The following is a 12658-nucleotide window of genomic DNA, read 5'->3' on the forward strand; positions in this document are numbered from 1 at the left end:
CGGTGTCCACACACACAGGAAGGCCTCGAGTGATTAGACATGCTGGCTAAATTATCAGCTCCAGGAGGCTATTAAATCCTCTCAATGTGGGATGCAGGCCTGCGCTGGTCTGTGTCAGACCAGTCCCACCCCGGCATGGAGCAGGAACTATTCTTAGACAACAACCTACTGTCGACTCCCTGTCTGCCTATCTGTCTGTCCATTTAACCCCTTAACACACTGAAGGCCCGCAGGCAGGCCCAGACGCTATTCTGTCTTTCAGAGGTTGTAGCGGGCTCATTTTTTAAGCTGGAGTGAAGATACTGGTATCATATGAAACTAGAAAAAGCAAACGAATCCATTGGTACCAACCATGTCATGCCAAACGCTTAATAACGCTACAAAGTCACGCAACATTTTGGCGAAGAAAAACTGGTATTGCCATATTCAAAGGGGTCCCTTGACCTCTGACCTCAAGATATGTGAATGAAAATAGGTTCTATGAATACCCACGAGTCTCCCCTCTACATATATGCCAACTTTATGATAATCACATGCTGCTTTAGTAAAAAAAAAACATGCCGTTTTTTGCCTACTGTATTCTAAAATGGTGTATTTGAATATTTCTGCATACTGGGGTCCCTGAACAGTCTTAGAATTGCATAAATTGGGTATCACTGTAAAGCTGAGACTCTTGTGGATCTAATGAGCCCAACTGTATTCATGTGTGATGATGTTAGTCCCCATAGTAGCCATTTCATTGTAGTGAGAGCATATTTTGAAACTTGACCTCACTGTATAAAATGTGTGTGATGTGGTGACGTCTAGGATAATCACAGCCTCATGAAACTTTACAACCACAAACTACAGACCTAGAACATTCAGAGGATGGATGGCTTTCCTATGTATATTGACAGTAAGGGGGTTTTAGAGCAATTTCCAGAACAGAAGTGCTTGCCATCCAATCGCCGAAAAATGTAATTCTTGCAGAAATCTCCAAATGTTGGAAGTTTTAGATACCAAATCACAGCATGGCTTTTTCTTTGGTGTTACTCAAGGGCTTGGTGTCTTAATGTGGTACTATGGAGGGATTATTGATCATTTCTACCAATTCTCGAGTGGTAAAAAAATGTTAAATTTAGCCCCAAAGATTGTTGCAACAATTTATGAGACATAATAGAGCATGGGAATGGCCATCATATACTTCGATCATCATGTTCTAAGCCCTTCTACACTTATTATTTTTGATTAATGAATCAATTAATTATTCTTTATCTCTTATTAATTAATAGAACAACTTGACACACAGTGCTAAGCTACACCTCAAATTCATCTTCAGGTTCCCAGCTTTCAGAGGAGGTACACCACTTCTATGTGGCATATACTGTTGACTTTTTATCTACCCCTGACTGTCCCTCACCCCTACCTCTACCCCTCTAAAAAACTGGGCAAAATGGTAAGGGGTTACAAACCTCTAACAAGCAAGAGAGACACACACAGACACGCACACTTCTCACTCAATAAAGGGACTTCTACCAAATCTAATATCAGGCTTTAAAGTAAGTGGTGTACACAGGGTGCGTATCAAGGGAGCCTGTTATAATTATCCAGCCTGATTTTACTGCGCCGTGTAGGGAACATAACAACAGCATGAGATAACTGTTTGCTGTCCACTTGACATTCCTCGACGAACACGCACACCCCAAGCAATAACAGGATGCTAGCCTAAATGGAAAGCAATCTCCTTTTAACGCACTCTTTAACACATGCTTTTGCGTAATGAAGGGAGATTTCTAGAGAATGAAAATGGGGCACAAAAACAAACCCCGCCGCCGCTCAGGAAGACGTGGAGGTGCCAGGAATGTAATCTTGGGGAAGCTCCTCTGCCAGGACGCTGAAGTGTTTGGAGTATCTACGCCATGTTCCAAAACCCCATTAATGGGCACATAAATCTGCAACATCAACCTGTTTATATATTCATAAGTCAGCTCCCCAAAGAGCCTAGTGCACTTAAGTGAAGGTCGGTTGCATGTTGCCTGTTTGAGTATGTATTCATGTATGTGTATGTGTGTGGTATGTGGACCCTCTAATCCACAAGTAGTAATTAGTCTGAGCCTTAGCCGGACCTTTAAACCTGATGAGAAAACTAAGAAACACGCGGGGGTACGACCCTACCCTTGGCATTGACCGCCCCTTCCCTTCCCATGGACACTCCTGTGTGAATTTGGAGCAAAGCCCCCCGGATAAATGGAAGGTTTAATGTAATCCCTATAAAATCCTGTTCATGCTGCTACTCTTTCTCTCTTTCAGCTTCTCCCTCTCCTCTTTCATTCGTTCCTGCTCTCCCAGGGAGCACGTAAAATGGTTAACGGCAGGGCCAACCGCGAGGTGTAAACCGCAAAGAGATGGGGCTAAGTGCTGGGAGCGTGGGACCACCAGCTCCACGTGTGTGTGTGCGCAAGGGGGGGAGATTAGCCCCCTATTACAAGGCCCGCTTTTAATCTGGTCTACCCCCATCACCTACCCCGCTTTCTCTGTCTCTCCTTCTCTTTGACAGCGAGAGTTTTTTAGCGTAGCTCTCAGCTTTAATCTCCACCACTCTGCCTCCTCTTTGAGGTTGGTATTCAGAACAGACAGCATGCCACTGTGAAGCCCATTTTGTCAATCTCACCCCATAAAAAAGGAATGAGACAGTAGGATGGAGACACGGGGGAAGTGTGTGAGAATAAGAGAGTAAGCAAGAGCGGCAGTGACAGAGAGGAGAAGAGAAGAAGAAGGATGACAAGCAGGCAAGAAAGATAAGGGTTAATGATAATCGGAGGCCCCAGATTTGACACTCACAGAGTCGGAAGCCGTGGTTCTTTGGCTGCTGCTGCTGCTGCTGCTGCTGTTGCGAGTTCTCGCTGTAGACCGTGGTCATGTCTCCCTTCTCACAGCTGTTGTAGCAGCGACCACCGCTGCACACCCTGCGGCATACCATGGGCGTGAAGACGATCTTGATGCGGTCCAAGTTGGAGGACAGGTTGGCCCCTGGAAAGCACACACACACCTGGGTGAGAAGGAGCGGCAGCAGAGGCAGGCTGGAGACGAGCTGCATCCTTCCTCCTTCAGCCTCGCTGTGACACTCTCCCCGTCTGGGCCAAGGGAGGTTTATAAGTGTGCGAGGGTGTGTGCTGACGGCTTGGGCAGTGGCACGCTGCTGCTGAATGAGAGCGATGTGCCACAGGCCAGCAAATAGGGGGGAAGAATACTATTAGGTATCAGGCTAGCCTCCAAGCCCTCTATCTTTTTGGAGAAGGTGTTTTGGATGTGTGTATGTTTGAAGGAGACAAAGAGAGCTTGAGTGCAAGTTAACATTGTGTAATGTTGGGAAGCTGTTCAACAGCCGTTGCTGTGGTACGGGGCTAAAAAACAAGAGCAGCTTGAACAGCTGTGTGTGCTGGATGGTGGATCAGAGGAAGATGAAGTAGTGAAGGGAGAATAAAAAATTAGGAAAGACAAGTTCCCATTTCTTTTTGTTGCAGGTCGAGGCGCCGGGGTTCAGTGCCTGTCATGTCATAGAGGTGACAGGGCAGATTCCCAAAGATATCAAAGCATCCACACACACTGCTCACACTCCTCTCCAGCAGTTTTCTGGACCAGCACACACACACACACATGCTCACACACTGTATGGAGCTTTTATATCAAAAGTCTGTCTGTCTGCTGTGCTGCAGACCACAGACGGGGGTGGGGTGGGTGGACAGCGCGAGAAGGGAAGTGCAGTCTGGGAAGCTGCCAGTTTTTTTTCTTGTGGCTAATGTTCCATTCAACGATGACACCACACATGTGTACGTATGTATGCTAACCCCTGTTAATTGAGCCAGAATGGGTCGTGTTTGTTTTGACGTGGCTAAGGAGAATGGAAATGTTAAGTATGCATGTAAAGTGAGACCAGATCCAAGTTTTATGACATTCATTTCTCAGTGTGTAATAGCTACGTTCTTACCTGCTGGTGATAATGCATTGTTGAACTGCCCGTGAAGTTGGCTGTCACTGGTAGGCCTGTGAGCGTTAAAGTGCGGGTTGCTGTGCCCATGTCTGTGTCCGTGCCAGTTCCTGTGGTCACCGCCATGGCCGTTGCCGTTGGGTAGAGCGTTGGAGGTTATAGGCCCAGAGGATGACGGATATCGTTTCACAGTGCGGGAGGTCCCGGTCTGCTGAGGGGAGGAGTCAGGGGGTCCCCGTCTCACTTGGGACCTGCCATTCACATCATCACAAGACCATAAACACATGACCTCAGACAAACGCTAATGTCCCACACACATACACACTCACAAAGAAACACCCATCAGCAACGTATGCACATCACCGTGAAATCAGTTTAAGCGTGGTCGCTGTGTGTGACAGAAAATAATATTCCTGCGAGACAAACATGCTGTCTTAGGTCATAGCTTCACTTAATTGATTTTTATAGACGAGACACAACAATTTGGAAATCATTTTTTTGTTTTAATCAACTTAATAATACCATATCATTCGTTAAGCACTTCTCAACTAACATCTGCTGTAAGTCATAGTGTGTGACTCGTCGCTGTGACCTTCACTAATTAATGAGAAGATTCTGTTTGACATTAAAGACATTTCGCAAGAGAAGATTATTCATCACTGAATAACAAAAAAATAAGGCCCAGATTTGTCCCAGTTTGTGCGTGCCTGTGTGTGGCTGGTCTGTTTTCCTCGGAGACAAGTGTGCGATTAAGCACATTAGATCTTTCCATCAGATCTACAAAACCTTTCCATCACCCATTGTGTCTGCTCGACTAGATTATGAACTCCCTGTTCTGTCTGACTGTGGCCAACCAGGGAGCAACATCCTGAGTGTTGCGCCGCGCTGGAGGAAGTATTAAAACTAGGGTCGAAGAACAAAGCTTGTCCAGGGCTGCGAGGGGCGCGTATTTTTTACCGGCGAGCATTTGATTTGGGTCAATTACTGAGCCTGCGTTGCACGACCTGGAAGCTGAGCTCATGTGAGCGACCTGAGGGAGGCGCGTGCCTCTCAGACGGACAGGCAGACGGGCCTACCTCGGCTCTGGGGGTGTAAGAAAGCTTGGGGGGAGTGCTGGGATTCAGCTGCCCTGCGAAAAAAACATCTGGATACCACTGATCTGCCCAGACAGGGAGTCAGCAGAGCAAGACAAAGATGAACTATGTCGGGGTAGATCAGAAGAACCGTTCTACAAAGCACACCTGTGGCCCTGTAATGTAATTGAGGCTGTAATCAGACCCTAAATGAGGATATAAACCATGCATTAGCATTTATTACATGTGGTTTTTAGCCACACACCACGTATTTACACACAGACGCACAACGATAATCAACAAATAAATACTAGAATGTGTGCACGCTGCACAAAAATGCATACGTGTACACACACACACACACACACCCTGTCACAGCTGTGCTACAAGCCAATGCATGCCTCTTTATTCACAAACCACATTCCTGCTGGCAAGGGATCAGGACACTAAATGAAAAGGGGAAAAGTGAGACAAATATTTGATAATGGTCACTCACGTCATCTTTTCGAAAGACAACAGGCAGCACCTATAGCTGACAGCTGCTGACCCAGATCCTGAATCTTCAGGGCGGGTCCCGAGACAGGATGTGACACGGGAAAACAAGAGGTGCTAATGTCAAGGTAGGGAGGACTTACAGGAGGTGGCTAACACCGCTACACTGTCCACTCCAGATTATGATAGGGTTTTTCCATCGCTAACAGTGACACCTGGCCCGCAAGCATCCTGCCTCACTTCCTGGGCTTAGCCAGATGTTGCTCTCTCTGTCTCTCTCACTTTCAATGGCAAAGTGACTTCCTCCCATCATGAGCTCACCGCTGCCCTCTCTGCCTGCAGATCGGGGGGGCGGGGGGGGAGCGACGGCGAGGGCAAGCACGACTCGCTCCGCACGTTTGATGTCATCATTAGGAACTTCAAGGCCCCGGCGATCCAGGAGGAACCATTCCTCCGCCTTGTTCTGGGTGACTTGAAAGCAATTTGGAAGACCTCTGCCAAGATTACATGGAGCACGGTTTGAACAGACAGATGGGGGAAAAATGTTTTGGGTATCAAATGATGGCCATACAGTTTTAATTAGATCACTGATGGCGCTGATAAGAGAGCTGCTGAATGAGCATATGGTGCATAGACAAAATCAAATGTAAATAGATTGGAAAAATATATTGAATGTATTAAATGTGTCTTTCATTCTTCCTCAGATCTAACTCTCGGAAATAAGCGTATTTCCAAAAAATTATGAACAATTCCCTTAATCAAATACATTAGGAAAAAGCATTATGGAGGCCAAATCATTTAGACACTTTGATTACATTAGGGAAATTCAACTGAATATATCGTGAGGCTTAGTCTAGTACATGACATGTATTATTTGACGTTCAGAGCATGTGTTCAATAATTACACGCAAAGAGAAACAATCAATTCTTCTACACTGATAAGTGGCTCGGTCCAAACACTTGATCAAAGCGTCAGTTTATATCTGAAAACAATAGAGGCCTCCAACTAGGACATTAAGCCATTGGCGCTGTCCACTCACTCACTTCACGCAATTAGAAGCAAACCTCATCACATTTGCGGAAATTACAAATCACAGCGATGGCCAAGAGTCCACACTGTGCATAAAACAAATGTACAACTTCCAAAGAATTATTTGGCACTATGCATCTTTGAACTCATCGCGGCATTACGACATGTGAATATTAGCTCTCGTGAAGGCATGACAGGCAGCATGAATGGCAGATCCAGCCACACCTCTTGACCCAGATGAGTTGGAGAGGAGGCAGTTTTGGAGCATAAACAGCTCAACAGTCAAGCCAGGAAACAAGAACTGGAAGACGGTCAAAATAGGCTGCTCTGATCTCTGAGCTTCTGCTGATGCCGTACATAAAACCCAATGAGTTACACGCTGCCAAGCAAAATGCTAGGTGTACTTTGAAGTTTTGATGAGAGTGTGTTGGGGGGCGGAGGGGAGAAATTCAGTTAGGTGGCTTTGTTTAAGTGCCAGGAAAGCCCCGTAGCTGGGGCTCGGAAAACACCACTTCCCATCATCCCAGTGGTGACTGTGTTGTTTTTTTGTGAGTTGCCCACTGGGAAACGGGAGCCTCTTCGATAGACTGGGAAATTCTGGATTTATCCGACAAGCCTGTTCATCTAAAACATTCACACACATACACGCAGTGACCCAGAGCTTCAGGAATTGTTTACATCTTAAACCATCTCCACGGCCCACTCTGCATGACGAGGCCAGAACGGTGTTTATGTGAAGCGCTGCACAGTAACGTATGGGCCACAGCTGATTCATTCACTAACAGTTCAGTCTCTGAGGTGCTTTCATTATCTTCTCTCTCTATAAATCTCCATACGAAGTTAAGCATATTTGTCAGTTGTAACTAATGTGTTTCAGACAGAGCGCCTAGTTTTTCTGGGCTTAGGATGCCAAGTAGGTTGGAAAGGACTGTGTGATATTAAATGGTTTTTCAGCACTTGAAGCTCAACACAAGTCTACCTTGGCAAAGCTCATTTTTCATTTTGATTTGTTTGAGAATACCAAAGTCCGAACCCGCATCTAATGGCTCGCATTGCTCGCATTGCTTGCAGAAAATAGACTGATATGAAGAGCTCTGTCTGGTTGTTGGATGGAGCCATTTGGCTTTGAGCAGACTGTCTAAACAAGACAGTCTGACAGCAGGCAGAGGTGTCTGGCATGAGCGTCCCAGTCTGGGTCACACCGCACAACCTGATAGCTCCCAGCCTTGTCACTGTGTCCCGTCTCAGTACTCTTTGTGTTGGACTGGACATGACCTTCAAGAGCGACGAGTGGCGAACCTCTGGAACCAGTAGGTTTACGACCAATCAACGCAAGAGTCGCTCCATCCTGCTGAGGAAAACCGAGTCATTATTCTTTTTATTTAAAATGTACAAAATGTTTAATGGTTCCATTCACCTCTTTCCAAAGCGGAGCGTCAGCCAAAAAACCCTATTACATAAAGAACTGCACATAATTAGGGCAATTTGAAGGCTACTTGGTAAATGGGAAAGTAAATGACGTTCATCAAAGACCAAGTGTAAAACACAGTTTACACACACAGTCATCTCATTCAGAGAAAGACGGTTGTTCATTTTCAAAGCTTGCGCTCGGACATGCGGATCATCAGTCTAACTGGAGGGAACAGGAGAAATCGGAAAAAAAATTGTGCAAACAGCAGCTAGAACAATGAAAACGTTGTACTGCTCAACCACTGCAAACACAGTTGGCAACAAAGGACGAGGAGATTTATGAGTGTATTTGGGACACGTACTTTTGCAGTCAAAGAGGGAGGCCTGTGAGCTGTACAGAGCACTGTGTGAGGGGCACAAACTGTTTTTGGATGCAACAAAGCATATTGGCCCTACTCCAATTCCTTTTTAAGTGTTCCCTACCAAGTGGCAAAGCAACAGTTAAGAGATTAAGAATAACCAGGCAACCAGGAATCCTTTCAAAAATACTACATTTTTCAGAGGACAAACTATTAAACTGAGAAACACCTTGCAATGAACAGAGATAATATTCTTTTTTTAAGACTGTCAAGAGGAGAGAGATGTTTTTTACGGCATAAAGCTCAACAACAGATGGTGCTCTACATTTCACAGAACAAAGCTTGCAGACGAGGAAGGAGAAAGCAGACTGTTGAAACTAGTCCCGGGAGGTGTTATTCAAGAGCATTAGCAAAGACATACACACTTGACTCTTGTTCGTGTTTTGCTATTCAAAGCCCCACAATGTTATGAATCTCTGTGACGTCCAAGACATTAACTATGATGTAGCGAGGAAGAGAGAAAACATTCCAGATTAGCAGCAAAGATATTATCACGAGGAGGATTCCTGGTCCAAGAATGACTTGATTGTTTCAGAATTTGATTTGGCAGAAAGTCAGCTTTTATATCTGATATATGATAAGAAATTATTTACTAATTGGATATTTAAGTCTATCCTATTCTTGCTTTGAGAGGATAGGGCCGATTTCCCATGTTTGATCTAGCTCTAAGGGCCCACAGGCAAAGAAGGGAAAACTTTAATTCAGAATTTGGTCTGTCTTAACAGCCTTGGTATATTTTAGGAGGTGAAAGAAGCCTCAGCGGGCTGAGAAAGAATTAATCCGGCACCCAGTCTGCACCAAACCATCTGTACCACCGGTGGTCAAACCCCACTGTGGTCACACATCTCATTCCTCAGGCTTTATGCAGAACGCCCTCATCCATTCATCATTTGCCATTGAGGTCCCTGTGTGTTTCTTGCAATAAAATCCTGAGGTTTGAACCGTTAGCATGCACCAATAAATGTAATATCCAGTCCCAAGGGCATTTTCATTATGCTGTTGTTGTGTGTTCCTCATAGCAACAAGGTCATGCAATGGCACGGCGGGGAAGTTTGTGTTTGTTGGAAATTCAAAAATAACTCGACACCAGCCTCTGTCATATTAAAGTCACCCTAAATTACAGCTTTTAGTGAATGTTTAATCTCTGGTAGTAAATGTTTTAACCTCCACTGGCGACTCTCACAACTTGTTTTGCAAGATAATCATGAAGCTTGCACGTCAACTTTGCATCGCATTGTTGAAACTCACTGAAAAACTTCTGATGTTAATGTTGTTTTAAAGGAATAGTTTGACACTTCAGGAAATACATTCATTCTCTTTCTTGCAGAGAGTTTGATGAGTAGATTGATAACAAGCAGATAAGCGATTTTCTCAAAATATTGAACTGTTTCTTTAAAGGTACAGTGTGAAGTATTTGGCGGCATCTAGTGGTGTGGTTGCAGATTGCATCCAACTATCCAACAAGTACCCCTACGCTCACTCCTCCCTTTTTAAGTCTGTGGTAACGTGAGACGCAGAGTGTAGAACCGTGGTAACGCCGTTCGACTCACTAAGAGGCCATCCTTACCATAATAACTCTACTTTAGGAGCAACGGAGGTCAGACGGTTGGCGGTACCACGGTTTTGCATTATGCGGCTCATGTTACTGCTTCGGTGGCCTTCAAGTAACGTAAAAACGTGAAAGGCGCTCTCTAGAGCCAGTGTTTGGTTTGTCTGTTCTGGGCTACTGTAGAAACATGGCAGAGCAACATGGCAGACTCCGTGAAGAGGACCCGCTCTCTATGTAGATATGAAGGGCTCATTCTAAACTAGCAAAAACACAACAGTTCTTAGTTTCAGGCAATTATACAAAAATGAAAACACAGTTCTGAATATTATATTCCATTTCTGCTAATAAATCTGCTAATGTTACACACTGTTCCTTTAAAGAGCTTGCATTATTTATATTTTCCTGTGCCATTGACATAAGGAGAAAAAGATGAATGTGCCTTATAGTAGTAGAATATCTACCAGGACACATAGATGTGCTCAAACCAAACTCTGATTACACATTCGAGAGGTGATAAGATGAAAAAAGTTGCTGTAAGGCACCACAAGAGCAGCAATGAATGAGTGAAATAAAAAAACTGTCTGCACAAGCAGACAAAAAACAACCAATTTTATTCTTGGATACATGGATAATGTCGTCTTCTTGTGCTCAGTGAACAGTCAGAATACACAAACTGACTGAATGCTCCATGGAAATGTAATTTAACATTGCCAGTAGTGCCAGTAGTCCAATATGTCCCATACTATGAACTAGGAATAACAGGAAAACACCTAGTCACAGAAACATGTGCAGCGCTTTAACGCTAAGCTCTGTTCCCCCGAAACAAGGACAAGTTCTTCTCACATACGTGGCTGCATAAGGCCAAACATCAGTGAGCAATTAAGGCCCCGTCTCTCTTTGATAACATCTCTAGTCATTATGACTTGGATAATTGTGGGTCCTGGCAGAATATCTCCCCTTGTGAAAATCTGGGTGTGTCTGAGGGCTTATCGCACCAGCCACTGAGGCTGGATTAAATCATGTTCTCTCTGTCTGGACGGCCTTCCAGGAATCCCGCTAGTAGCAGCCAGAGCCTGGGTGAAATGAATTACAGTGGGGTTGGATTGATCCAGAAAGCTTTTTTTTCTTTTTCTGGCCCCAGGGGATGAAGCTTATATTAGAGCAACAACTGGGTCTAGTGCAGATTTGAAAGCAGCAACGGTTCTTGAGAAATTTATTTAGCAAAGACTATTATTTGGATCAGCCAAAGTGCTACGCAGACAAATGAAGAGGTCGAGTTCCACTTTATTTTATAGGTACAACTCCCATTACCGCCTGCATGAAAATAGATTTTCTGTAAATTTGACCTTATTGAGGTTGTCAGACACTACGTGATCATAACATATGACTACTGCCGTCTACTCAATCACAGGCCACAAGCACTGAAATAAACAGTTTCCTTTTCATCTCCAGGGGGCCCGCAGCAGTGCCAACCTGTCTGTTTTCACCTCAGCGTTTATAATGTGAGGCTTTTTCAAGCTCTAAGAAATCCAGAAAGACCTGATTCTGGATGGAAGCAAAGCAGTGTGGTTGCTGCGGTTCGGGGGTCTGAATCAAAACGCCTGGAGACATGGTGAGCTGAGAGGCTATTCAATACTCTCCGGTTTATTGTAGTTGCTCTGATCATTCACTTAGTAAAATGCCACAAGACAGGTCAGCAGGAAGAGCCATTAGAAAGTGCTGACTGTGGCTGTGCCTACGCTGGTCAGCGTCACATGTCAGACTGCTCTGACAAGAAGCCAAAAAAGGTTTCCAATAAGAGACGTGATTGAGGGAATCTTTGAACCGGTCTGTAACATTGATTTAAAAAGCAATTAAAACTCTACCAGAGGTCCACGGAGAGCACGAGGGGAAAATGCAGACATAAAGAAGCCCACCACAAAGTTGAGTTTTGACCTCTGGATATGAAAGAAGAATGTGGGATGTGTATGTCTGGAACCCTGCATCCTGACTGGATTATGCACGGCCATACTGCTTTCAACAACGTGACCCATATCTGGAAGATGAGCCTGATCGATGATCTCTCCATCTGCCTCATCTCCAGAGGCTGGAGTGCATTCTGGGATAGACGCCCCTCTTCCTATAAACCGCCGTACAGCATTTGTCCCTCCGACAGCTGCATCTGCACAAGCCTGCCTGATGAGAAAGATTTGGCTGCGGACGCCGAGCTCGCTGGCACCGCGGCGCAGAGAGCATGTTTCGGATGGGGAGAGTCGGGATGGATAGAGAGAGAAAGACATATCTGTCCCACGCTGAGTTCTCTATGGTCCTTTGTTCCCTCTGGCCTAGCAGGAAGCCAAACACTCATGGGACTCGTTTGGCTCTGTGTTTGTAGACAGAAACACATCAACTCTTCCTGGTCTGGCTCGGCCAATATCGTTGAGTGTTAAGCTTTCCTCGCATTCAAAAATCTACATTTAGACACACTGAATTACAAAACATTATGCTTGGTTCATTTGCTACCATCATATGTTGTGCAAAATTCAACATTTCATTGCCTTTTGTAGCATGTGGTAAGTTCACCTGAGGACAGGGTGGCCTCCAGAGTCTGCCCTTTGTTGACCCACAGTAGCAAAGAGGTACACAATGCCCCCCACAAAACCATGTCCAGCCGTGCTCCGGAAAGCCCTATCCCATTCATAACACAAGTGAGAATACACCAGGGACCGGGGTCAGGGC

The 12658-nt window shown here is 45.0% G+C and overlaps 1 protein-coding gene across 1 annotated transcript in view; it reads right to left on the minus strand.

The window, feature by feature from the left end:
* The window catches only part of LOC119504543 (latent-transforming growth factor beta-binding protein 2-like), a 90015-nt gene that overhangs the window by 53010 nt on the left and 24347 nt on the right, over positions 1-12658 (minus strand). The window contains exons 4-5 of the mRNA XM_037796755.1: positions 3968-4218; positions 2821-3009 (exon numbers count right to left, since the gene is read on the minus strand). Coding sequence (XP_037652683.1) covers positions 2821-3009; positions 3968-4218 — 440 coding nt within the window. The remainder of the gene's footprint in view (positions 1-2820; positions 3010-3967; positions 4219-12658) is intronic.

The sequence above is a fragment of the Sebastes umbrosus genome, chromosome 16 (assembly GCF_015220745.1).
Source record: "Sebastes umbrosus isolate fSebUmb1 chromosome 16, fSebUmb1.pri, whole genome shotgun sequence".
Classification (NCBI taxonomy): domain Eukaryota; kingdom Metazoa; phylum Chordata; class Actinopteri; order Perciformes; family Sebastidae; genus Sebastes; species Sebastes umbrosus.